At 41.6% G+C, this 27,671-nt stretch overlaps 1 protein-coding gene across 2 annotated transcripts in view; it reads left to right on the top strand.

Annotated features, from left to right (window-relative positions):
* The first annotated feature begins 8,454 nt into the window (after positions 1-8,454).
* The window catches only part of LY75 (lymphocyte antigen 75), a 52,134-nt gene continuing 32,917 nt past the window's right edge, over positions 8,455-27,671 (top strand). For both annotated transcript variants that reach the window (XR_010071996.1, XM_063341504.1), the window contains exons 1-13: positions 8,455-8,632; positions 10,948-11,322; positions 12,311-12,484; positions 12,763-12,927; positions 13,520-13,630; positions 15,387-15,527; positions 17,245-17,433; positions 18,108-18,265; positions 19,169-19,279; positions 20,509-20,597; positions 20,952-21,124; positions 21,304-21,500; positions 22,900-23,042. Coding sequence is in view for 1 of the 2 variants with exons in the window: in XM_063341504.1 (XP_063197574.1) it covers positions 8,548-8,632; positions 10,948-11,322; positions 12,311-12,484; positions 12,763-12,927; positions 13,520-13,630; positions 15,387-15,527; positions 17,245-17,433; positions 18,108-18,265; positions 19,169-19,279; positions 20,509-20,597; positions 20,952-21,124; positions 21,304-21,500; positions 22,900-23,042 (2,111 nt within the window). In the remaining variant the exon portion in view is untranslated. The remainder of the gene's footprint in view (positions 8,633-10,947; positions 11,323-12,310; positions 12,485-12,762; positions 12,928-13,519; positions 13,631-15,386; positions 15,528-17,244; positions 17,434-18,107; positions 18,266-19,168; positions 19,280-20,508; positions 20,598-20,951; positions 21,125-21,303; positions 21,501-22,899; positions 23,043-27,671) is intronic.

Here is a 27,671-nt window from a genome sequence, read left to right as displayed (position 1 = left end):
AAGCTTATTAATGGTTAGTGCATGTGCAGAGCACTGCAGATCTGAGTCATAAGGGATCTATGCTGTTCTGTATTGTCTTAATCTTTCACATTCTCCCTCATATATTCTGCGTCAAGCACATGAAACCAGATCACCAGCAGTACTTGTGCAGTGATGAAAAGCTGATAGGAATATTCTCATAGTCTCTCCCTGATTTACCCATGGTGTCGAGCACAGAGAGAAATTCTATAAACTCATTTGTATGCAGTGTCCACCCACAAACTTTATCTCAGGTTGTGAGTGTTGAGTCACAGACAGGTAGTTCTTGTTCAAGTCCCAGCTTCATGTAAGCTGTGGGTAATAACAAAAGCTATTTCAGTCTCGCTCTCAGAAATAATAAGATTAAGGTACAAATAATTTCTTTACAACAAAACCCCCTCAAATCAATAGAAAAATGCGAACAGCAAGTTCCAGTTAGGAGTGCCTGATAATTTGTTCACTCAGTAGGAGCTTTCATCCAGATCAAGAAATTACCGGCGGACCATATCAGCCAGATCACTTGTCTGCATGCTTGCTGACCTCGTCCAGAAACTGTCTAGAGACCTAGATTGTAAATACTACACTTAGAGTATCGTATTTATCCAGGTGCACACTAATTCTATCCTTTATCGCAGTTTAGGCTTGCCAGCCTTTAGTATTTTTAGAGGTTGGTGTCACACTGCCACCCTGCAGTCTCCAGGCACAGAGAAAGCCTGAGGAGAAAGGTAGGTCCATTAGTAGATCTGCTATTTCTCATCTGCACTCCCTTAGAAAGCTCAGCTGCCTGGGGATTTGTTGCTCTGCATACTTTGGATTATAGCCTTTCCCAGTTAGCTCACTTCCAGGCAGAGTCTCTGCCAACTCCCTCAGAAAGAAGGGTTCAGGTATGGGGATCATCTGCTTATTCCAGGGAACACATGCAAATACATTGTTCAGCTTCTCTGGATGTTTTGGCCTCTCCTCCTTTTTACTCTGCAGTTGTCATTTGATCTGTCAGACTCCAGCAGGTTTGTTGGTCTTGATGTGTCTAAGGAAAGATTTAACATTAGCTTGGATTCCTTTTGCTAGCTGCTGCTCATACTTTTTATTGTTCTTTCACTGTGCTTTCCTTTAACGTGTCGGATTACAATCCTTTCTGTGTTTTTCATTTGGAGATGAATTCAACTTCTTGCTTCTCGTAATCTACCTTGTGGTGAGATTATCTGTGCCCACTTTTTTTTAACAGTTCTCAAGACTTTAGTAGATGGCATACACTGATGCTGTGCGGTGCATCCTTCAGGAAATTCAGCTCCACCTGTAAGAGTTTTCTGTTCCTAGCTGCTCCTTTTTGTTTCCTCTTCACAAGCTTTCTCATTTCTCTGTCTCTGTCCCTTTTGAAACTGGGTGCAACTGCTGTGAATGCTTGGCCTTTGTCAAGCCTGTGGGAATTTTGAATATAAACAAGGGAACAGCAACCGTGAACCGAAGATGTAGGACAAGATCATGCACATTAATGAGGACCAAATGAAGAGCTGCATCTCTTCTGTGGCTTCCCTGTCCAACCGGTCTGTGAAGCAGTATTGATGGAGTTTAATGTAGTCTGTGTTATATATTCCAGAGCCGTAGTGTCCAGACAACATGGGGGTTACACAAAGTACAGTTTCAGTTATATTTCCCGCTGTCTTTGCCCATCTGATCTCTCTCAGCATACCCTCTCTGTCCTTCTGGTCAGGCAGGCGGTCTGCACACTCCATACTACGCATGTTTGAAGCTGTCCTTTTGGTCCCTGCAGATTCTATGTCACCTGCTGCATCCTTACTTTGTTCATTTGATTTGATTATAAGATCTCATTAATAAATTTCACTGCCCCAACACCAGCAGAGGTGGCTCTTTATCTTTTCTGTATATTTTATGTTCTGGTATTGCAATGTCCTGCTCGTGTCTAGCATGTCATTGTCTTTGCATAAGACTAGGCATTTGATTTCCCTCAACTTATGCACTGGATTTTTAGCATTTGTGTAAAAGCATGTGTTGTTGCAGTGTTTTTTTCCTTCTTCATCTCCCATTTGAAAGGCACTCTGTTTGTTTTCCATTCTTTATCTCTGTTCTCTGGTGTCTCCTGCACTCAAAAAGGCACAATTTCTAAGCCTTTGCTGATGGCACACTGATCTGTGTGCTCCCCACACCTGCTGCTCTTCAGTTTATAGCTTAATCCATGACAACCTTAAAATGCCAGTAGCTTAGTCCGTCCTTTCCACACAGGCTCTTTTTATCTCAGAAGTACTCCTAAATTCAGATCAATCTGAAATTTTGCTCTTTACACCATCCTCTCAGCTGCATATTGAAAGTTCACCTCTTTCTGGTCACACATAAGGCAGTGGGGGCATTTTGGAGAGGGCCGTTGGAGAGGGTCTTATCTTCATCTTCTTTCCAACAAGCTGAATTTTGCCTCCAGAACACCATGTGAGACTCGAAACCACAGGCTCTTCCAAAGCACTTTTAGGCAGCTGTTACGCTTTGCATGTTTAAAGAAGAAAAAAAGCTTTTTCATTTAAATGTAAAAGCTCTTCCACCTGAATTAATTTTTATTTGCTTAAAAACACTTCCCAAATTATAACTGATGTTCTTTTAAACTATTCCTCCAAACTAAGTTTTTTGCAACAGACGTAACGTGGTACAAAATATTATCTGAGTTGCCAGCTCCCACAATCATAATTTGAGTAATAATCCTGCACTGGTACAGTAACAACGGGAAATGGCTTTTAAGGAGATTGAGCATATTAAAGCTGCCAGTGGAACTACTGCACCGAGGCACAATTACTATTAAAATTGCACAGTATAGGTGTCAGAGACCTTTTTTTCAAAAGTGCTACAAAAGACTATCATTTACCACCTACTTCACGATTTTACGCAGTTCTCTGAACATTGAAGTGCTGCTTGTACTATTTTGTTGTTGTTCCAGGAGCACGCAGAGATCCCAGCAGAAGCCAAAGCCAAACCAACACGCAGAGAAAGACGTTCCCTGCTACCAAGAGACAAAGGTGCAGGGTGAATGTGTCCACACTCCTTTCTTTGTCTTATTTCTCAAACCCGTTTCTCGTATTTCAGTAGGCCTTGCCTAATCTGAGTTTGAATACGAAGCAGGACAGAGCCAAAGGCAGCACTACAGAATTTGGCACCGTCACGTTTGAGCAAAAAAGGAGACTGGTATTAGAATAAAGGTTTGTAATTCCTTTTATTATTTCTGGAAGTTACCACCATGTTTCTGTGTAGTGGGAGAAACAGAACAGTCTCTAAAATGCTGTAATAACATCTAGCCTATTTATTATGGAAGATGGCACTTTAAGAGAGTCAAAGGTAAGGATCCCCAACAACAATAAACCCTTCAAACGCAACGAAAAACTCAAAACCTTGGAACTCATGCCAAAGATTCATATAGAGATTGTTAAAGAGATGTACGGAATACATAAAAATTCAGCTGAGAGACTGTGTGGTTTCATCTTAAGTTTACTGTGCAATATGACAGTTTCATAACAGGAAATCTAAAGCAACAACACAGAAAAGCCATTTTCCTTTGTGTTCCCTTTTTGCTAAAAGTGAAATATTCTTTAATGTTTAAAAATAATTAAGTCCTCAACATCCAGTTAAAAAATCAAACCAGCAAATACAGTAAGTGTCCATGAAGAAAAGACCATCCAGGTGGAGTTAATGCAAAACCAAGTCAAAGTTATTGCTTAAAGACCTCTCTGGATACGATCTCTCTGCATCCAAATCAGTTCCTGGACAGGTATGGGATTAACTCAATCAAACCAAACTTGTGTGTGTCAAAAAAGAAGCATTTGGCTTTTAGCCACATCTGTGGTAAAAGTTGCAACTGTCTAGTTTTCTGTTACATTAAACTATCTCTAAACATGTCCAAGGCTGATATTTTAAATGGCTAGAAGGCACTTTACTCAAACCAGAGCCATGTTCTACTATTAAACTTAGCAGCAGAGTCTAAGTACTTGAAAGGCCATTGCAGAGAGGTTGGTGCTGGTCTCTTCTCACAGGTGATTAGTGATAGAACAAGAGGGAATGGCTTCAAGCTGCAGCAGGGTAGGTTTAGGCTGGACATTAGGAAAAAATTCTTCACAGAAAGAGTGGTCAGACACTGGAATAGGCTGCCCAGGGAGGTGGTGGAGTCACCATCCCTGGATGTGTTTAAGACTCGTTTGGATGTGGTGTTAAGGGATATGGTGTAAGGGAGAACTTTGTAGAGTGGAGTTGATGGTTGGACTCGATGATCCCAAGGGTCTTTTCCAACCTAAATGATTCTATGATTCTATTCTATGATTCTATGAAGTAGGGCTGAAATCTTTGTCTGCTGGCTGCTTTGTGGCACCATGATTTTCTTAGAGAAAGTCCTCTTCCTCAGGAAATAACTCTGCTCTTGTAAGAGTAACAACTCTTGTAATAACTCCTGTAAGCCCTCATTTGTTTGCTTGTTTGTGTTTGGTTTTTTTTCTGTAAGAGCCTGGGTATTGCAAGCACTGATGTTGCAAGGTAGAAAAAGTAATAAACAGCTAGTATTCCCTGTTCAGATGTCACCGTTTCAAAGCTACTGCTGGGGGGAGCAGAGAAGAGCAGAAATTACCATCTCCAGAGCCTCCACCCACTCTTGGGAGATGCTGGAGGTAGCAAATCCTTCTCCAGCATTCCCTTTGTGCTCACTGGCACATGGATGCGCTCAACCTAGCCAGAAAAACTGGATTACAGTGTGTTGATTGTAAAAGAGGGAGGAAGGTTGCTCATGCAAAGTATCTATTTCATGTGGTGAGCAAAAGAGAAATGGGGTGGAGGTTTATGGATAGACAGGTGTTGACACTTTCTGCAGGTAATGCTATTGTTACAAACATATGGGCATAAAAGCAAAGAAATTATCTGTTGATGAGTGAGAAAGATTCCTACTAGAAATACACAGCTCTTAGTCATGATGTTGGCACCTCGAAAGGCTTTTTTGACTGGAAAGGCAAAGTGATCTGCAAGAGAAAAGGCTGCTGTGTATTACTGTCAGCTCCGTGGTGGAGTCCCTCCTGTACCTGAAATTCTGTACTTGGTTATCCCTGCAGGCATGGCTGAAGTTTGCTCTGCTATTAGTGCTGCTTTGCAATGAGTAGGTATTTATGGGGACGTGATAACGTTTGTGATTTGTAATACAGAAATTGTTCACCGATTATGCTGTGAGTAATGCTGCTGTGCAGCTCACATTAAACGCAGAAGTATTCTTCGTTGATAAAGCTAGGATAAATCCTTTTAAGAAGTAGGCTTTGGTATTGTTAAGAGTTTGATAAGCTTTGGTACAAACCCACTTTTTCAGTTAACAGAAAACTGTATTAGAGTTCCATAGGTTATCATATGACACACACCGATTTTGATTTTTTCCTGCATTGTTCCTTCCAAAAATACTTGTTTCTTTGGGGTTTTTTTTTTTGTTTGTTTGTTTGTTTGCAGAGTGATTGCTCCCTTTACAATGAGGTACCTTGAGGAAATATTTTCAGCCCTCCTTTTTTAAATCTGGCAATGACAAGAGGAGGACAGGAGTTCTCCACGGGAGAGAGGCACATTGCTTAGGTCAGAGGATCAGCAAATTCAGCAGAGGAAAGGTTGTTTTGAGACACTGCCTTTATAAACTGGCTCCATTAGAAAGAGATGTATGAGGAATTTCTAGTCGTGCAATGGACATGGGGGCTGGCTCTACTGGGTACGTTGTGTGGGTTCCTGGTTGAGCCTTTGGAATACAACTGGCTTTTGGGAGCATCCTTCTTCTGCAAGGAATATTTGGCCTTGCATTTGGATGCCACTTACGCTGCTCTAGCCAAAGGACATTTTCCAGTGCCTAGGTCCTTCTAATTCCTGCAGCACTGGTCTGTGCGTCGCTGTGTCCTACAGAGATCCGTGTTGTCATGGTGGGCTTTGCCCCGCGCAGGCTGCCAGGCTGACCGACAGCCCTTTGCCTCAGTGGGGGGATTGCACAGCATCGGAGTGCACAAAGTTTGGTTAGCCACAGAGACACTGCGCGAGCCCACTGAAGGGTTAACAACCACACTTCGCATATTAGCTTTTAACTGATCGTTTCCACAAATCACAAAACATTGTGCCAACTTATTTTATCTTAGTAGAAGACCCCAAAAATAAAAAAAAAGAAACAGCAAGTCGAAAAACAAGTATTTGTGTTCAGGCTTTTTTTTTTAAATGCTCTTGACATAAATAAGTAATTTTTTTTTAAATAGTGAATAAATAAGGTAAAAATAAAATGTAATTAAATTTTATTTTAAAATAAATTAATAAAAAATTAATAAAAAATAAAGTAAAAAACCCAGTAAAATACCTCCTCATGCATTAACGTATGACGGAGTTTAAATGCAGGGCACGCACACAAAACCGAAACAAAGAGGCACCAGTGCCAACAGAGATCTTCCCTATCCCTGGGCGTTCTTTAATTTTTAAGTCTGGATCAGGGTATTTTATAAACAGACGAACTAAAAAGGACCTCAAACTGGAAGTGCCTATTGGAGAGCATATGTTAGATGCATTAAGATACCTTAAGAGAACCTCCCCTCTATGAATATACATATTTGCTGATACATATTCAGTAAATAGGATGCTGGTGTACGTTCAGGAAATACATGCTGCATGCTATTAGTTTCAAAGTTAAACTCTTTACTGCTCTCCATACCAAAACCGGGATAGTCAGTTATTACACAGAAAATAGCATGCATTCTAAAAGGTTCATGGGGATGGGGGGTTCACACCTACCACTTCTTGTTATGACGTTTCATTTAAAAAGAGACACGCCATCCCACCGCGTATTTAATTTTAGTTTCAATAGCTTGCTTTTGTATCAGGCTCATCAGTAGGGAATTTCTGCTTCCCACTCTCTGCGTGGAGATTTTAAAGCTTTGCTCTTCCAGAAAACAAGCCGTTTCTGGTAGCACAGCTTCAATTTTGCCGCAGCTATGGACCCCTCTCTGCCTGAACCCGATTTCTTGATTTTTCAAACAGCTCCTGCCTTGGCAGCCAGGTCTTGCTCTGTGGTTTCCAGCAGGAGAGAACATTTGCTCACTTACAGATGCCTGGTTTTGTTCACTGTCTTTCCGCCTAATTCCCAGCCCGGCACACCCTCAACTCCCGCGTTCCCTGCTGTCCAGATTCCTACATGATGGGCACATTAGAAACGCATAAAACAGACTGCGCATTGCACTTCCCAGCTTTATGAAAATCTAGCATTTCTTTCCCTGAACCACTGCTCCTCCAAGTCTAATCAAAATAGATTTTCCTAGCCAATTTCTTTTTTTTTTCGTGACTTTGCAAGCACTTTCTTGCACAGCTGGGGTTCGAGCTACGCAGCCTTTCCAGGTCAGCGCCGAATCACCCAACGCGCAGCTATAAACAGGCATAACTTTATTTTACATAGTTTCTGCCAGTTTCCCTTCTTTCCCTTTTCCTCCTTCAGGCCAACTGGTTCTCTGCGCCTTCGTGTTTCTTTTATTTTTGGTTTCTGTAACTTCCTGTAGCCAGCATCATAATTTTCCCAGCAACAGTTATTTCAACCGCTCCCGATCTCATCCCCCCCTCCCCCTTTCCCTGCCAGAAACGGGTCAGACAATTGCAATTTCAGCTGCTGGCTACCAGAAAACTCTTAGAAAGCATGGCAAGGCTGCCGGGCCCGCTTCTGCTCCCTCTTTGGCTTCGCGAAGGTCCAGTCAGCCCCGACAGGCCAATATGGAGGCCAGTCTGTAACGGGGAGGGAGGGAAGGGCTTTGAGGCCTGGCAGTGGGCATCCTGAGAGGGACCTTATGGTGACACCAGGCCTCCTTGGCCACCTCCCCAGCATGGCGGCGAGTCCAGGGACGGCCACCTGGCCTTGGGGATGGCATCGTGCCCCTCACGTGGCCCTGCGGCCACAGAGGGGTGAGCATCATGGGGTAACGTTTAGAAATGCATTATTTGATCCATTTGTAGGTTTTTTACTTCAGTCTGCTGTTATTTATTAATTTTGGTTTATGTTCTCTTCACTTTTTTGCCTTTTCTTCGCTTTTAGCACTTACACTTTCCCTTTCTTTCCCAACTGAACTTTTTTTTTAGCTTTAACTTTAATTACCATGCAACAATTAGGTCTGCTTTTTTTCTTTTTTTTATTTCCTTCATTTACCTCGGGTTTTTCCCTTTTTTTTTTCCTCCTCCCTTTTTTCCCCTCCCCCCCCCCGGCTCCTCATTTCCCCCCCGTTTTCCTCATTTTTATTCTTATTTTCTCCCCTTACGACTCCCCCTCCCTCCCCGGCGTATGACTCCCCTCAGCCCTAACCCCGCTCCCGCCGGGGCCGCCCCGGCCCCGCCCGCCGCCCCGCCCCTCACCGCAAACCCGCCGCCGCTTTTCTCCTGGCAACAAGTGACGCTCCCCGGGGCGGGCCAATCCGCTCGCCCTCCCGGACGGCCGGCGCGACGCTCCGGCAAGAGCGGAGCCCGGCAGCGCGCCCGCTCCGCGCAGCCTGCGCGGCGCTCCGCGGGAGGATGGGGAGGGCGGCGGGGCTCTGCCTGGTCGTCTGCGGCCTCGCCTGGCTCCTCGCCTGCTGCGCCGCCCGCCGGGACCCCTCAGGTAAGCCGGGCGTCCGCCTTGCGAGGGGGGTGGGTGAGGCGCTACGCGGGTGCGCAGCGGCGCAAGGAGTGCGGAGGGCCCTTTACCGTGCCGGTGGGCGGCTGGGGGGCGGAAGGCGGTGCGGTGACGGGCCTTCCGCCCCGCCGGTTCCCGGCACCTCCGGGCGTTGCGCTAGGTGGCAAAGTCCAGCTGCGTGGAAACAACGTGTGAAACTTACAAGGGAGGAGCGAAAAAGTGAGGAAAAAAAACCCCAAACCAAAAAACCAACAAACACAAACCCAACCCAAATCTCCCTCCCCGGAGCGTGCGCTTCGCCTGGGGCGTCGCGAAACCGGCCGCTGCCCCGCCGCCCCCGGCTGCCACGTTCCCGGTGCCCGCGGTGCCGGCGGAGCGGAGGGAGGGAGGCGGGCGGGCCTCCGGCCTCTTACCTCGAAAAGGGAAACAACCCGGGCTCGGGCGGGTCGGTCCCGCTGGCGTTTGTATTCGCAGCTTTATGCTCGGAGAGGTGGGGGGAAAAGGAGGGCTCGCCCCGACTTTCGGAGAGCAGGTGGAAAAGTTTGGCGTTGAGCACATTCTTGCAAGCCAAAGCCGCTGGCTTGGGGAGAGCGGCTGGGAAGCAAGTTTGGCTCCTCGCTAAATAGTTGCGCCTCACGTATTTTTATATCCGGTCACAGTAACAGGCTCGATTTTGCAGATAAAGATGTGAGGCAGAACTTCACGGCAGAGAGGGGTGCGCTGGATTATTGAGCATTGGCAATAATAAGTTGCTGTACAGAGAGATGCGGTGAGACATCGGCAGTTTTTCTGGGGAAGCTTTAAAAAGTGGTTTTCTTCTTGATGTCAGAGTGAGGGTTATGTGGGAAGAAGTGAAAGAAGAATGAGGAAAGGGAAGACCTGAGAAGAGGCAGAGGATGTGTTAGAAGAAATGGAAAAGAAGAAGAAAGTGTGGAGGGGAAGTTAAAAAGCGAAAAGCAGCTGTAGTGCTGAAAAAGCACAGGATGAAAAGATATTATAAAAGCAAATTTGTTTGTTAAAATGTCTTATTTAGTTAATAGAGAGGATGAGAGAGACGGTTGGTTGAAGAGTGCTATTTAGAAAAAGTCACTCTAGTAGGTAGCTGACTTAGAGATTCTTCTTTACAGTTTGACCAGCTCACTACTGTTTAGATACTATTTGGCACTTACACAGTGGAAAATTCACGAGTATACTGGGAAGTAGTGGTAAAATTCACTCCATAACATCACTGAATATTTTCCTTGCTGTTCAGCCAAACCTATTATTAAGTCATATTAAAAAAACGCAGTAGGAATGTGATTGACAGTGCATTACTATTAAATACAAAACACTACTCAGCAGATTCCTTATTTAAACAGCAGAGTAATAGCCTTGTGGGTCTGGGACAGCTGAGGTCCATTTCAGCCTGGTTAGCGAAAGGTTTACACTGTGGAGCCATCTTTATTGGGGCACAGGAATAGTTTTAGGGCATTTTTTTCCTGGTTAACTTAAACCTCCTGTCATTTGTCATAGAGATATTCTTGTACTGGCAGAGGTGTCTGCTTGTATCAGTAGGGTGATCCATATGTTTTTAGAATTGTATGCTATGTTTTGTCACCTTTTTTTTTTCTTTTTAATGAGAAGCTACGTCACAGCTGAAAATGGAACTAGGGTTCCTGTATCATTTTGAAAACAATACTCTAATCTTTGTGTGGCATCTTTGGTGGGATAATCATTCTCAAACTCTCTCCCAAAAGCAGTGCCAGTTATTTTAGTAATACTGTAGTTGCATCCACAAACTGATTCACATATGAGCCTATCATGCCGTGTATCATATATGATGCATAGTTGGGTTTTTTTTAAAGTGTTTACTAAGTGAAGATTATTATTAATTATATTTTATGGTACCTGACGTGTGTCACTGTATTTGCAGATAGGTGTGAAGACAAGATTCTTTACCCAGTGAGCTTGTAAATTAGTCAGGGGTTGATCCAGTCAGTATCTGTTTAAAATTAAAGAAAGAATTCTCATCAATAGGGTTGGACTTAGAAGACAGCTTCATTTTATCTCCCCTCATTTTATAACAACTTTGAAAGAGACCTTTTTTTTTTGCCTCCCCAGAAGTAAAGAATGCTCACTAAAGAGCTGGAAAATGTACTTAACGTGGCGTATACAAAAGACATAGTATAATGTACAAACAGCAGTTGCTGTACTTTTCTGGAAGCACGTCTTGGAATGTGATTACACTTTTAAAAATGAACTTCCTGTGAAAGTGATACTGAATCATACCCATATGTGGATATTTGTTTATTCTTACACAGGCAATGATGCTTTTACCATTCGCCATGACACACTGAACAAGTGCATACAAGTTAAAAACTCACGAATAGTAATAGATGACTGCAAAGAGACAAGTGAAGCTTTATGGAAATGGGTGTCCCAGAATCGCCTCTTTCATTTGGGGTCCAAGCAGTGCCTGGGACTTGATATATTCACCAAATCACTGTCTCGCCTGAAAATGGTTGATTGTAGCTCAGAACTAATGTTGTGGTGGCGATGTGCTGATGCTTCCATCCTTGGTGCATCTCAGTACAAAGTGACTATCAAGAGTACCTATGTGACTGCAAGCATAAATGCAACAGACCAGTGGAGAAGCAACAGTTCCTCCGATGATATATGTCGGTATCCTTACCATGGTAAGTTTGCATAGGGGTTTAGAGAATTGTGGTTTTTTTTTTTGTTAAGGGCTTTGTGCTATATGTCTATGCCAATGAATTCTTAAAATTAATCATATGAAAAGACAGATCAGTAAAGCAGTAGAATGTTTTGCTGTAGAGAGATATTGATATTCAAGTATGAAATTTTAACCACTTTTAGTAAAAAATAAATATGCAGACCTGCAGATTTCTGTTATCGAGTTGCTTTCTTAGCGTGTTTAAATCCCTCCCTCCCTATTTTAGTGAGAGCCTATTTAATTATGAAAATCAACCACCTTCTATCAGAACTGACACTTTCTTCTTCACGGTGATGGGAATTTTGCTGTTGGCAGGGTTTGAGGATATCTTCTTTGCTGGTAGGCTGTACAGTCAAATTCAGTGCATGCTGCTAGCTCGCAGCCTGTTGGACTGTCAGGAGCCATCCGTTTGCTTTGGTCTGGTAGTCTGTCCGCTTGTCATAGAAGCCAGTCTCATCTGAAATCTCATGCTGGCTGGAAGAAGTGGTGAAAACTTGCTTTACCATATTTAAGAGACAAATTTTCTTTGTATTTGAGTTGTTGAAAGTGGCCAGTCTGAAAAGCCCAATAGGCTCCAGTTTAAAATGTTTTCCCTCTCCTGTATGTATTGATTCCTAGAACCTTGTTCTGTAGCGCTCTGCGCAAACCGCCTGGATTTCAACAGGACAATGTATTTATCCCTAGCTTACCAGGAAGGGGGAAACAAGTTTCTGCTGTGTTGTGCCCTACTCAAAAGAAAAAGTACAGAAGAAATATTTTCATCTCATTTCTTTCAGTTCTGGCTTTGCTGTATATTATCTGTAACAACAAGATATGATGTTTTAAGACCACAAGTGTGATTCGCATGCTTTTAAGTTAGCAATATCTGTACAAGAAGTAGCATTGATTTGCTGTCTTTTCCTCCCCTAGACAGCTTGTTTCTACTTCTTTAATTTTTGTTTCCCCTGCAGAGGTTTATACCAAAGATGGGAACTCCTATGGAAAACCCTGCGAGTTCCCCTTTCTGTATAATGAGACGTGGCATCATGACTGCATTCAGGATGACACGCATACGGGTGGGAAATGGTGCGCCACATCTGAAGATTATACTCGCGATGGAAAATGGGGAATCTGCTTACAACCAGGCACGTTGGGTTTCTAAATAAATGTCATAAAAATGTTCTGTCACTAAACGTATGTAAAGCTCCACCTTGGTGTAGCATGTTGCTGTTAAGCTGGGTAAAAGCAGGTCCCTCTTCTGTTGCAGCGTTGACAGGACAATCAGCATCCACTTACTCTGCAGGATATGTGATTACCGATACAAAAATCGATAGACCATCAGTATTACAATTTTTCTTTTCAAACTTTCATGATGTTTCAGTATAGTTGTAGTTACAAGTAACCTTCTGCTTCCTTTAAACAGAGGATGGTTGTCATGATATCTGGGAACATGATCCGGGGGCTGAAAGTTGCTACCAGTTTAATACACAGTCTGCTCTTTCTTGGAAGGAAGCTTATATTTCATGTCAAAGGCAAGGGGGAGATTTACTTAGCATCCAAGATGCATCTGAATTAAGTTACGTACAAGGTAGGTGTAATTATTCACATACGAATGTCATGAAATCTTGAGAAATTAACATAAAGTGAAGACATCATTTTAGTTTCTGTCTTAACATTCTGGGTGAAAACTCGATTGTACTTAAAATGCATTGGTGCTTTCATTTGTGTAGCAAAAATAAGCTGCTAATCTCACTTTAGAATATTTTTTTAAAAATTTATCTGTGGGATTTCATTGTAGTGGTTAGCTGCTGTTCATATTCACGGTGAGGAATGTTCCCAAAATCTCAAATATAGGCCTGGGTGGCAGTTGGTGTTTTAGCAGCATGTTACCCACTTGTTATGAAATTGTCCTCACTGATGTTCAGGCTTGGCCCAGGGGAATTACCAGTGTGCCTTTGGGAATATAAAGCAAAAGGACAAACATCTGAAGGCATTGGGAAGGACGACTTGTGTGGGTGAATTCCTCCTCAGTTCAGGAAAGTTTGCATGTCCGATTATCGTAGCAATCGTTCTTTCCTCAAATGCACACCCTTTCACATCACATTTTTAATTAAAGGAGACCAATAAAGGATGATCATTTTATACTAATTGTTTTCTTAAAAAAATTAATTTATCTCCAGGCAAGGATGACATTGCTGAGATCTTTTGGATTGGCTTAAATCAACTGGACATTTCTGGAGGTTGGCAGTGGTCAGATCACAAACCTTTGAATTTTCTCAACTGGCATCCAGGTAATGATGTTTCTGATGGTATTAGCAATATTCACAACCCTAACTAGTATTTTGCCCCCCCGCCCTGTCCTTTTCTTTTTTTTTTTTTTTTTTTTCCCCGCCCCTTCTCTGTTGGACTTCATCAAAACAATCATTGTTCCGTTTTTGTTAAAGTTTGGAAGCGTTTCTTCCTCCTAGCTAGTGAATCTTTCTGTGCTTGTTTTATATTTATGAATGATTAGGTTAATAAATCTCTAAAAAATTAAAACTTTAAATAGTATTTTTGAGGTCCATTTTAGTAAAGAATCTACAGCTTCCCTAGCTGCTAAATTTCTCCTCCCATTGACAGAATGGCATTAACCTCCCTCAAATATTACAATTATTGATGTACGTGCAAGGACTGACATTACTTAGAAGCCAAACTTGTGTTTTCAGACTTCAAGGTTGCTTAAATTTTGTTTTGAGATGAAGATGAAAGAAGTGTAAAACCTTTGAAAAACCTTTCTTAAGTACTTCCAAGTTCCTAGTAGAATTGGTGAGAGTCTGGTTTGTTTGGAATTTTCAGCATGTATTTGTAATATTCTCACAAATATGCCATGGATATGTATATATGAGAATCCTGGGGGAATAATCATTGGGAATACTGAATCTAATACTGTCCTGTCATTTAAGCTGAATTTGACGTTTTAAAAGGGGAATTCTCTTTTTCCTTCAGTTTCTAGAATAGTCCTGCGACATGAATTCTGTGAAAAGATAAGAAGTGTTATTTCTTTGAAAGCTTTACTAAGAAATTTCTGTGAGATTTTCCAAATGTGGACTGTTTTTTGGAAAGGCTAAGGACTTTTCTGCTGCTTGTACTACTGGCCGCACCTTCCTCTGGAACTGTGATGACACTGTAGGACTGTAACCCAGAGCTAGAGACAAGACTGTCCTGAGTTACGGTGGCATAACTTAGTCTGCATTTGTGGCAGACATACTTTAAAAAACACATACATAAAAAAATATTTACTGGTATGTAACAGGAATTTTGCTAGCTGCAAGTTGTGCCCATTACTTATTGTCCTTACACTGTACGCCTCTGAAAAGAGCCTGGCCCTGTCTCCGCTGTACTGTCCATGAAGAACTAAGATCCACCCTGAGCTTCTATGTGAGACTGAACAAACCCAGTGCAGGGGCAGCTGGGGTGCTCTGTGTGGGGGACACCTCGGGTTGGCATCGGGGCTCAAAGAAAGAGAAAGCCAAAAAGTAACATTGGAAAGGGGCTCCAAGGGAAGCTGGGGACTGAAAAAAAGAGTTCTCCTCTGTACGTTTTTAATTTGGGGCCTTGTCTGGGGTTTCTGTGAAGGAAGGGTTATGGTTAGTGTTGAGAGAAGGAGGGCAGAGCTGTGTTTGGAGTGGGGCTGGAAAGGGGCTGCCAAAGGAAACTGAGGGCTACGAAAAGGGTTCTCCCCTGAGATACTTCTCGTCTGGGAAAGTGCTCAGCCAAGGGTTTGTTGTATTGTAAATAGAACATTCCTCCTGGTTCTATGATTAAACATTGGAAAAGATGTCTGGATTCCTTGATTCTGAAACTTTTCTGTCTTAGGAAAAACTTTCTGTGGGACCTATGGTAGGACAGGTGCCTTCATTCAAAGCAAGTTATGTTCTTCAAATACAAGATGCAGTACTATGCAACATATGTTATTCTTGTATTGAAAAGCAATAGGAAAAAAAAGCAGTCACTGCCTTACTGTTTGATAACTTGTGCTCTTCTATTTTTGTTTGTTCCTGTCTATAGATATGCAGAGTTTGTCCCCGCTGGATGGGACCAGCTGTGTGGTGATGAACGCTGCCTCAGGTCAGTGGCAGAGTTACCACTGTGGGACTCCACTTCCATATGTTTGCAAGAAGTCGCTCAAGGAAGTTTCAAGCCTCCCAGGTAGGACAGCTTGCATTTTTGTTTTTGTATGTTAATATAAGTGTGATGTTCACTTATAGAGACTTCTTTTCCCCTCCTCAAGCCTTCTTAGGCATCTCTGCCAAAACACTTGCACAACAGCTGTGAGTTTTGTAGCAGAGCAGAAGCACACTCTGTATCTTCAGTGTCAAGATGATGCATCACAAACAGCTATCATTTTTTGCAGCTTTCTCATTCATGTGTAAAGCATTTCCCAGCACAGTCCTGTCCTCTTCATGCTTTCCTCCACAGCTTCTGCCTTCTTTGCTGTGCTACTGAAAGTCTGAAACTGGCAGTTGCACTTTGAACCTTTCCATCTCTGCTTTAAGCCCATTTCTTTCACTCTTGGTGTGTACTGACATAAAATGGGACCTGCCTGGGGCTTGGATCAAACTCTGAATTCAAATTGAAGTAGTGAAATGACCTTACTGTCCTTTGAAACCAGGCCCAGCAGTGGAAATTGGAGTGCAAGAGTTCGTAGCTTGCCCAGTGTGTAATCTTTACTGGGTCCATAACAGCTCTTACAAGATATTTATTCTCTCTTCCCTATACACACACATATACAGTTCAGTTTTTACAGGGTCCAGCTGTGATATATAACTGCTTCCATGCTTTTGGCCATTTACCTACACCTGGATGTCCAGCCCTTCCCATATCCATGGCCTGTTCTTCCAAGTGTGCTTTGGCCTTACCCAGTTTCCAGGGCTCATGCTTGTGGGGCTCTTATGGGAAGACTTTTACTGGAAGATGATTGTCCTTGGATGAGGGGAGGACTAGGGAGTAAGAGGCATGAAGCAGCGTCCTGGAGGTGGAAGGTATCCTGGTAGGTCACTGGCTAAGGCACGTTCTCTCCAGCTGCCCCAGGGGAGGTGCGTGTCTTTGGGGGGGGAAAAAATTCGTAGGCAGTTTAAATTTAACTAGAGTCATTAGAGTTTTCAAATGTTCCCTTGAAAACTAGTTGTCAGTTAACCATCTTTACCTGTTCTTTGGCACCTTAGTGGGGTATGTAGAGTTGTTACCAGTGTTTATACAGTGCTTTATTAATTAAAAAACAGAATTCTTTTGGAGTATTTTATAGTGTGTTTTGAACCAGAAAGGCTATTAGCATATACCTTTTTCAGTATGCATTAAAACCAGTTTGAATTATTGAATATCTTAGCTTTCAGAAAAAAAAAAAAAAGGAAAACTAAGCATTTGTTTCATTGTGAGCTATTCGAAATTGGTCTTATGCATGGTACTGCATATAGATAATAATGCCCTGTAAAAGTGCAAATCCCTGCCAGAACAAAACAAGCAACTTTTTGTAAAAGCTGCTGTCCTGCAATGAAGTAACTTGATTTGCCTTTAATTGCTTTTGAAATCTTCTTTCAGCTACTTCTAAACCTTTCACTTACACTAAGACCAGCTTAATGTAATGCATTTCAGCTTTTTACTTTCACTCCCGCTAACTTCTTCTGCCTACCTCATGGCCCCAAAATATTATGAATGCCCATAACGCTGCTCATTCAAGTCTATTTGCTTGACTGAATTATGACTGATTCTTCAAACGTTAGCCCTGAAAAGATGTGAAGGCATTCTGATCGCTGCTTTCTGGCTGTTTTCAAGGTGCTACTGGATTTAAAGCATGAAAAAAATGCCAGCCCGTTGCACTAGCCAATGTAAAACAAAAGCCTCTAATTCCGTTTCTCTTCACTGTTAGAGTTTTGGAGACACTTGGATACTCGCTGTGATTCGGGCTGGCTTCCCCACAATGGGTTTTGCTACATGCTGATAAACAACCAGGTTCCTTGGGGTACGGCGGATGAGTCGTGCAAAGCAAACAGGAGTAACCTCATCAGCATACACTCATTGGCGGACGTCGAACTGATAGTTACAAAGCTTCATAACGGTGAGTTGGGATGTTCGTAAAGGTCAAGCGCCAAGTGCTGGGCACCGTAAATTACAAACCACTTTCCATGTTCTATCATATGATTGTCATAACCCCTAGCTTGTTAAATGAAGGTGCTAAAGCTGGGCTTGTACCCAGGCTAGTGCTGAGTGTTGCTGTTCAGGTCCAGTCCCTCTGTATTAGTTCTTAGTTTGGTTTGATCTATTTTATTTATTTATTTATTGGGCTAACCTACTTCTAGTTGCCTAATACCTTGCGTTTAATTTTCTCATTCAAAGAGAATCGTAGATAGTTGGGTCAGTATTTGACTACTGGGTCACTGAACTAACAAATGTTATCTGTGCTCTGTGGTCTTAGATTTTTGTGTGCACTCTAAAAAATTAAATTTGGTTGAGCTTCTTTTGCTTGAGTGTTCGTTATTTCTGTTTTTTCTTTCCTCTTTGTTATCTTCTCTGTGAAATTTATTCACGTTCATGAATATAAGTTAAGAAACAGGGTGATGAAAATATACTGTACTTGTCCCATATCCCCTTTCTCACTGTAAGAAAAAAAATTGTGGCTTTTATGCTGTGCAGTATAGTGATAAAAACCTAATTTTGCTGATTTCACTTTCCTTTCCAATTCATTTGAATATTATTTTTAAACTACGGTATTGTCCTAAATTTAAATTACAGATGTTAAAGAAGAAATGTGGATGGGTCTCAGGAATGAAGATGTACCAACCTTGTTCAAATGGTCAGATCGCTCAGCTGTGGTTTTTACATATTGGGATCAGAACGAACCAAAAGTTCCTTTTAACAGCACTCCTAACTGTGTGTCATATTCAGGCGAGGTAGGAATACGGTGTTGGAGTTTTTTTCTGTCATAGTAGAGGCAACAGTGATGTATATGAAAGTCAAGGGGAGGGTAAAGGAGAGAACTGATTTTATTTCTGGAATAATGTTTAAAATACAGTTAATCATTTTTCTACAAGCAAATTCCTAAGAATTATTTAGCTGACACTTGGTAGCTGTGTACTGCAAAGAATGGAAGAAGTTGCTCACAGCTCTGAGACTGCTTCTGCTGTTGGCCAGCCAGTTGTCCTTGTCACTCTACATTTTGGGCTACTGTATTCTTGCGTGTCTGTGGCAGAGCGCTAGGAAGGAGGTGGGCTTGAAATATTGAAAGGAAAAGCTGGGTTCAGTCATCTGCAGGACCCGTTTGGGCCACCTTTTCTGAGGATACCTTGGTAAGAGAAGAGGAGAGGACAGACACCGGGGGGATACAGAACAGAAGCAGCAAGGGGTGGGTGGGGGAAGGAGGTCACAAAGATGAGTGGAGAGGGAAGCAGGCTGTACCCCATCTCCCAGATTCAGTAGAAAACTGGGCAAGCGTCTGTTCGCTGTGCTGTCAGGCTGGCAGTGGAGCTGCTGTGCCCTGCTCCTCCGAGCTGCCTCCTCCCCACCTCTGCAATAAGCTGAGCACACTCCCTGCACCCATTCCCTCCCTCATCCAAGACGGTCGGCACCACATTGGCCTTTTCTTCCCTTCTCAGATGTGATCCAGAATCATCCTATCTCCACATTTGTCAGCTTTCTCACTCCCTTCCAAACATGCACCTATGCGTGTAATCCCGCCCCCAGTATTTTTGCTAGAGGCATTTTGGCTTTCCCACTTAGGAAAACTCAGCCCCTGCACTATGGAAATTGAAAAACTTTAGACTTTTAAATACTTTCTTTTCCTTTCCTTGTCACAGTTGGGACAGTGGAGAGTCAAATCCTGTGAAGAAAAATTGAAATATGTGTGCAAGAAAAAAGGAGAGATTTTGAATGAAACAAAATCAGATAAAAGTTGCTCATTGGAAGAGGTAATAGGAAGTCTGTATTTCTTTTACTTTCACTTTTTTCAGAAACCTGCATAAAATTCCTGATTTCCTTCTTGCCTGTACAATAAATAAAATCTATGGAACATTTTAGCTGAAAAAGGACATTCGTATAGCGTGAGCTAAATTTCTGAGTGTCCTAAGCAGGCTCTGGATGCGTTACCACTCTGTTTATCGATGAAAGTATTACGAGCTTGGACCCAGGGGATGTTGTATTTTATTCATTTGTTTAGGGGAAAAAAATTGCTTTTGCTAGGTATGTTATCGCTAATGCCATTTGTTCTGTGGTTTTTGCTTGAAGTATGTTTTATAGTTTAGGATAAGCACTTTGCAACATAAAGATATGCAGAGATTGATAAATGAGATTAGGTTTCTGTTACGCTTTACTTGGCTCATCTTAGTTCTTTGACTTGAATAAATGGGGGGGGGTTGGTTCGTGGTTGTTTTGGTTTTCCTTTCAGTATAACATGTTACAGCATAAATAACCCTTGAAGTCTTTTCTGTTTTGAACAATCTTGGGATGGTATTACTAGGTACTTTGGTTCAGTTTTGTGTGGCATGTTGCCTGCAACAGGAAACATGTTCACTCCTTATCTTTCTTTCTGCACAACCTCGAAGTATTTTTATTCTGTCTCTTCAAAGACTGCCAGGATGTAGAGTTACAGCTTTCTGTGCCGTTCAGACACCAGTGGCATTGGTAGGCTAGCAAAGAGCTAACACATTAATATTCCTTGATATTTTAGTGTAAATATAGGGGGAAAGATTTGAATAATATGGAAATTTTGTATGTTCGCACATTTTCAGTATAAAATTAATTTTTTTCGTAAGTAAAGAAACAGTAGTAATGCCTTCTTTTTACTCCTCTGTTTGAATCCTGGCATTGGTGGAACAGCATCAAAACTTCTATTGTTTTGAACAGGACTAGGCTGTCACCCTTGTGTTTCTCTCTCTAAATGCACATAGCAGTCAGAAGACTCTGCACAGTCAAGCTGCAACAGTGGTGTATTTTATTCCCGTGGTTGCATTATTTCTTAGAACTGTCAATCTGAGAGTTGATGATACTGGACCTTGTATGTGATGCACTGTGTTTCTTTCTTGTACACGCTGTGCCAGCTTGTGGGCACCGACCAACGTTAGCAATGATTTATTTTCTCCTGTAGATAATGCCTAAATTAGACTGTCACGTATAAATGTGCTTTTCATTCTCTAACCAGGGATGGGAGAAACACGGAAACTACTGTTACAAGATTTATAAAACAGAAGTTTCATTTGGAGCACAGTGCAATCTTACAGTGATGAACAGGTAAAACACATCTCTGTAATTTATGGGCACGTTTTACAGTATGATCCTGGAGATATAGTCAGAGATTAAAAATACCTCTGTATGCTAATCAGTGGTTTATACAAAAAAATAGAGATAGAATTGCTTTTGCAGAGAGCTAGCAAACCGTGTTTTCCACAGTGTGACAATGGTAAACCTACAGTGTAAAACTTTCTTAGAAGTTTGTGAATTCCCGGACTCCTGACCCTGGGTTGAATATGGGACTGCCTGGACGACCACTTTAACTAACTCAAATAACAGGCCTGGTTTTCAAATTGACTCAGTTGTTTCAGGTATTTTTCAAATATTGACTCAAATTAATCTGTGAATTTTCAGATTTGAGCAAGAATTTATAAACAGTCTTATTAGAAAACACACCAAAGTTGAAGAAAAATACTTCTGGACCGGTTTGCAGGATATTAGCCAATCAGGAATATATTCCTGGGGTACAGTGGATGGGAGAAATCCTGAAGCTGTGACATTCACTAACTGGAATTCCTTGCAACCAGGTAAATTTAACAATTAAAAAAATACATTAAAATATTATCATTTTACATTGAGCAAGCATAGGAGTACCATATTACAGAACTCCAAGGATGAAATAAAATAGTCATTCAGAAATCTATGGATTTTTTTGGAAAAAAACAGCCAATGGTTTTAAATATGTCTTTGTTGGCTTAAATTGTAGAGTTTTCCGGAGGATGCGTGGCCATGCCCAGTGGAAAGTCTCTTGGAAAGTGGGAAACTAAGGACTGTAAAACCACTAAAGCATTTTCTATCTGCAAAAAATATATCGGTCTGCCCAAGGAGCCAGAAGTGCTCCCAAAGCCAACTGATCCCTGTCCGCCTGGGTGGCACAATGGATCCGGCCTTGCCTGCTACAAGGTAAAACGTTATTCCTATTAGGTGTTAATTGTTTGTTACTGTCTTGCAGCAAGTGTGTGATTAGCCATTTTGTAGCTTGAGCTGCTCTGAAAGGCATTTCAAAGATTTTTTACACTGGGAGGAGGAGTTCACGTTGATTCAGGTTGACTGCCTCCAGATATTCTCATGCGTCATCCTCTGTCGATTGCGGCGTGCCTCTCCTCGCTCGTTCTGTGGCCAGCTCTGCACATCGGAGCTGAGTGGGGTGACAGCATTCGCCCGTGCTGCCATCTCAGGAGCCTGGTGGTGGTGGAGGGTGCCGTGTCTCTATCCGAGCCCACCAGCCATCATCTGGCACACAGAGACACCTGCATAGGGAAGGAAAGCACTTTGCAGTTCCTTCCCTTGCCCTTTTCCTTCCTATACTCTTAAGAGAGTGTAGGTAGGAGAGGTGGTATTTTCTCTGGTTTGAATATGGATATCAAACTTCATCAAAAAAAGTGCAGTCTCAGTTGTATTTTACTGGTTTTGAAGTAAATAGTGGAAGTAAGCAGCCATGCTGTTAGCTGAAATGGCTTAAACAAGTTTGTGTTTAGAAATGCAGGTTTTTTCCCCTCCTGTTAATAATCAAGTTACAACTGAGGCTGCTTATTGAATTATTTATTTATTGTTTGTGGACTCAGTGTCTGTAATGAGCCGTGGCTTGTAAACAGCTCGTGTAGCAAAGTGGGGAAACCCAGCTTGAATAACAAGGCTGTGGGCAAGGATCCCGAAAGGTCTAGCTGAGGTGCAGCGTAACTGTCCCATAGCTCATGGGATGGGACAGCTGGCGCCGGCAGTTTCTCCAAAACTCTTGTTGACCAAGTGCAGCATGTCCGTGCAGAGAGGTCCGGCTGATGGGAATCGGCTTGGCCTGAAGCCAAGGGGATCAAGCGGACATGTGAGCTGAGGTTTATGAGCCAAGTACGCAAGTCTGATACATGCAGGTAGCAAAGCGTGTGACAAAGAACTTTTCTTCACCTGCAGCACTCAAACGGGCCTGGTTGCAGTGAAAACTGGGCTTTGCAGTTCACCATAAATTTGGAAGAACAACATCCCTCAAATCCTACAATTTGGCTTGCAGTTTTGGAGTCAGTTGGGTGTTGTTTTGTAAAATCTTTCTGGTAAAGAAAAACAGAGAAAGCCTGCCATATGGAATACGTTGCATTTGAAACAAATTTTGTCAGCTAAACTTCAGAGTCTGGCTGTTGTCAAGCAAACTGAAAAAAATAAAATAATTGTTAAGAAGTCAAACTCTGTCCCTATGGAAACACCGATTATTCATTCCTACCTAAGGTGCCCATATTTGAGTAGTACAGGAGTGTTTTGAGAATGCTGTCACTTGTGTCGTTTTCTACTCTGATGTTTGGCTGTTGTGAAGTTCTTCCACAGCGAAAGAGTGCTGCGAACCAGGACCTGGGAAGAGGCAGAAAGGTTCTGTGAAGCGCTCGGAGGCCATCTACCTAGTTTTAGTCACTCAGAAGAAATCAAGGCGCTTCATTCTATCCTGAGAAAAATAATCAGGTAACAAACTGGCTATGGGCTAAAATTTTGATTTCGGTCGCATTCTGCAGTAGATCACAAACGCTGCTGCTGACCCCAAATGGCAAGTACGAGATAGTGTACGGTGACTGTGTTTCCCACAGTAAAAATGGCTAGATGTGGCATTTGAACTGCTGGTCATGTCACTGCCTTCCTGGAAAATGTCAAGGGAATACAACTTCAGCAAATGTTTTGCATTGCTAGAGGGAGCGCAGGAAAAGAGAGATTTGCTTTGAGCATCTTCCATTACGTGAATTTAAGTCTGTGTCGTTATAATAAGCATTTCCTTCTTTATGTTGAATTTTGGCACAACTGGGTGATAGTTGTTTCTATTCTTTACTGATACATTCTTTAGAGATGAGTTGTTATTTCAGTTTTTCAGATAGGTCTCATCTTTATTCATGAAATGCCTCCTGACTATACTGGGTGCTATCTTTTGAAAACGTGAATAATGTAGTGTCCAGCAATCTGGTTGGCACGGATCCCGTTTGGCATAACTGCAATAACACTATATGGGCATTAGATGGGTGTGTTGAGTTTTCTGGTATCAACAAATTAAATGCTACATAATTTATGAGTCTAAGGCTCTATTTTTAATCAAAGGAACTGTCACTGCAAAGCTTTATTAGGCACTGGTGTGATGTCAGATCCTTGTGTAACATGTTTTTTTTTGATTGGCAGCGTGGTTTTTCAGAACTTTTGCCAGCTTAAACTCAAATGCTGCCAGTTATATGATCTAAATTTTTTCATCAACAAACTAAATCGGGTTTATTTCAGAAGCTGCCAACGTAGAACACTGTGATTAATTTTTTAAAACCTGATGACTGAAGAGATGCCTTCTTGAAAACCCAGTGAACTTTTTTTAGAAGTGCACAAATCATGAAAATTACTTAGTGTTTATGTTAATAAGAGACAAAAACCAAACTTGTATGTTCTATATATAGAGGTTTAGCTTGTATAAAAGCCACTTATGACTCCTTTGCTAAAGTGACTAGTCCCTAAAATAAAAATTAATGCACAAATTATTTTTAGCTGTAGATCTTATTATACTGTTTTGCAATCATAAATTTTGTTTTAGTGTACCTAATCTACTATGAAACATGAATAGAGAAGTAACTTATCTTCCTACGAGTACTTGGGACTACTTTTCAGCTTGCAGACCATCTGAGGTATTAATTATAGTTAATGGCCATTTTTTTGTTAGGCGTTTAAAGGTGAAGACTTTTCCTGTCTTTCCAGAAAGTCAGCTGACATATGGTGCTACTGCAGTTCCCATATTTCAGAAAACTCAAACTTAGCACAGAGAAAGGAAAGTCCCGGTACTTCAGTAGTATTCTACTAGAACTTAAATAAGGGGCAATATATTGAACCTAGTATAAATTGACTTTGCAGTCAGTGTTACAGCGTAAATGCATGTGTTAAATATAACCCAAAACACAGTATTTTCATCTGAGTTAACCCCTTTTCAAGCATTGCAGAACTTCCTGAACAGAAATAGTATGTATTTGATATTGCCTGAAGTCTTTTAAATAATGATTGTTTGTTTAGATAACATAATGGAGTGTTTAAGTTAGTTACGCTTTGAAATTACTCAGAGGTGGTGATTATATAAAGTATTTTGGAGATCAAGAGTGAAAGGTGACTTGTCTGAAATCAAGTCAATTATTTCACCAAGAACAAATAATTTAGGTAACTGGGAGAAATCATCCTAAGATAATGTTAGCTGTGATTAGCTGCCAGAGTGCACTGGCATGCAGTTTGTCCGTGTTCCCCACATTTACTCAGTGCAAACTCTGACCTAAACTGTTCATTCAGCGCACTCATTTCAGCCTGGGGAAGGAGCCACACCTTGGCTTTTTTGGTTTCGGGTTTTTTCCCCTTGCACAGTTCTCCGGTGACTCATTGAGAACTGTTTGTTTTTAAATGTTAGCAAAAGTCAGTTTGGTTCACCAGGAAAAGGGCAGCTTGCCGAGTCCATTCTGTTCTTTACTCGGATTCCACCTTAGAGGCAAATAAGAGCTAGAGTTGCTCCAGCCAAGTCGAGTGATTGCCATTGGAAAGGAAAATAAAATTTGCCTGCCAACCTTCCTCTGTCTGAGAGAAATAGGAGATAACCTCTTTTCACGTTGAGGGACACGGTACAGGCAGAACAGATCTGGTTCAGTTACTTACAGTTACTGTTTTTGTGAAGGTTTTGCCCCTTATAGCTGGCAGCAACGCCGGATGCAAGCAGAGTAGCAGCCTGGAATAGTTAGAAATAACATTTCAATGAGGACACCTTACTGGAAAGAAATCCGTTGCCTTTTATATGTGCAGCTCTGCTGCTGTAACTGTGCTGAATCTAGAAAGCCTCGCTAACACTTGAGTTTGCAAGAAGAAAAATGGGTCTTATTCTCAACACACTGGCCAAAACAGCAACAAAGCTGAGATGCGAGTTGTAGTAATTGCATTAATACAACTTCTCTTTTATTCTGCTAAAGAGTAGGTGACTAGCAGGATGGGGATTCAGCTTGTGGCAGTAGCCTGTTACGGAGGGAAAAGCGGGGGGTCAAATAAGCTTCATGTATGCTTTTAGGCCAGCACTGCCTAAAATTAAATGGTGCCTTAAATTGCACAATTAGGGAGTTGGCCCAGATGCACACGTGTTGCCTCTTGTCATGAACTAGGTTGAACTACAAGCCACAGTAACTTCACTTAGGCTCTTAATCCTGTGTTGGGGCTGACATAAGGGACAGGAAAAATCCTTTTTCTATTTCAGCAGTTAGAATATGACAGTAGAAAAATTACTAATTTATATTCCCTTCACAGTGATCTAAACTGTATTTATCTACTCCTGCACAACATTGAATTTTATGAAGTTACAGTTCTGTGTGAGAGAAAAGCCACTGGTATTCTGCAGGGGTTGCTGGACATTTAGGGTGTTTCATTGTTAATCAGCATGGAGTCCATCGTGAAGCACGAATTGCGCCTATTTTTTTAGGTTAAAACTTGGGATAATCTAGGTTTTAGAGGCAGTTTAGGGGAGGTAGCTCAAAGAATACTCTAGCACTGATAAATCCATTCTGATGGCAGTCCACAGAATGAATTTTAAATGCTTTGCAACGAGGAGATAGATACCTGGACTACAAGCAAATTTCTTGCTGCAAGCTTAGTTGCAATACAGAGTCGTAATTCATATATGTCTTAAATAGTTGGCAGAGCTCTTTTCTGTGAAGAGGTGATAGTATAACCTATAACTTCAGAGGGCTATCAAAAGGCTTTACTTAAGCTTAAAAGTGCTATCAAGGATAGTGTAGCAGTTACTGACTTACTCATGGTTGTGTCTGAACAGTTCCAAAAGAAGCAAAAAATGTACATTAATGTGTAAATGCCCAGTCAGCTGGAACACATTGTTACATTCGCAGACCAGTAATTGTAAATTGGGAGATAAGCTGGAGAAATTCTTGACCGGGTGCGCTTTCTATCATTTATTTATTTATTTCATAAAAGCCTAATACAAGTTGAAAGACTTTGAAAAATTGCTCTAGTTCCTCAGGTAATTATTGCAGATTCTTTTCAAATGAGTGTCTCAGATTTTCTTTTTAGTAGATATTCCTCTGTGATGATCAATTGCTTAAGCCTGTAGGTGATGGTTAGGAGAGGAGGGTTAAGCAATGTCTGATTCATAATTGGAAAGAACAATCACAGAAAAATAAAATCCTAAAGGCAAATTGCCAAAAGCCGCTTAGCTGCTTGACAGCTGTGAATGTTTGGCTCACAGTTTTCCCTCTGGCGCGATACGGGGCATTTAGGCTCTTTAAAGGCTTCTTAGTGAAATCATTAAAAGACTGAAGACTATTCAGTATGATAAGATTCGCTAGTGTGATCACACTATCACACCAATGTCAGGAAATCAATACTGGAGTTGAGGGGAAAAAAAAAAAAAAAAGAGATTTGTTCGTGGCTGAAGCTTTTCTTCCTAATGGGAAGCCTACCAAATCAAATGTTGTTGCCCATCTTGGATTTCATGTACTTAGCCCACATACTCTGGGGTAAGCTGTGGTTTGTTGGTGCTGCACTGTCAGCCATTTCAGGCTCAATTTAGCATCTTTTTGGTGATATGTGCAGAAAGGTAGTGGCGCAGTCTTACCAAAGAATTTCTTAGCATTGCCCCATGATTTCATAACATTGTTTATGCAGGTAAGCCTGTGTCTGAGTCCATCCCTCCATGTAATAGTTATTTTCATAAACTTTCCAAGTTGTATCCTAAAATAATTTTGTCAGTGCTAGCTTTCTGGGAGCCTTTTCCAAACTCTGACCTCTGCTGGTCAGACATCTCTTCCCAATTTTGAGCCTAAATTTATTTCTGAGTTGTGGTTCCTTCAGACACGATGTTGTTCTTGCTCAAAATAGCTCCTCTTCTTTGGGGGTTTAGTCTTCTGATACGTTGTAAAGAATAATTATATCCTTTTCCTGTCTTTCTTTGTCAAGGCTAGGCAAGAAAATCCTTAATTCTTGTTAATAACTTAAACTCCCATTTCCTCAAATATCCTGTATTCTTTCTCTGTATTTGGTACAACACAAATTTATGGAATAGTACTCCTGATGCACTTTTACAAGAGCCCTGTACTT

The sequence above is a fragment of the Chroicocephalus ridibundus genome, chromosome 7 (genome assembly GCF_963924245.1).
Source record: "Chroicocephalus ridibundus chromosome 7, bChrRid1.1, whole genome shotgun sequence".
Lineage (NCBI taxonomy): Eukaryota > Metazoa > Chordata > Aves > Charadriiformes > Laridae > Chroicocephalus > Chroicocephalus ridibundus.
Note: the sequence above shows the minus strand (reverse complement) of the source record. Positions and strands in the feature narration are given on the sequence as shown.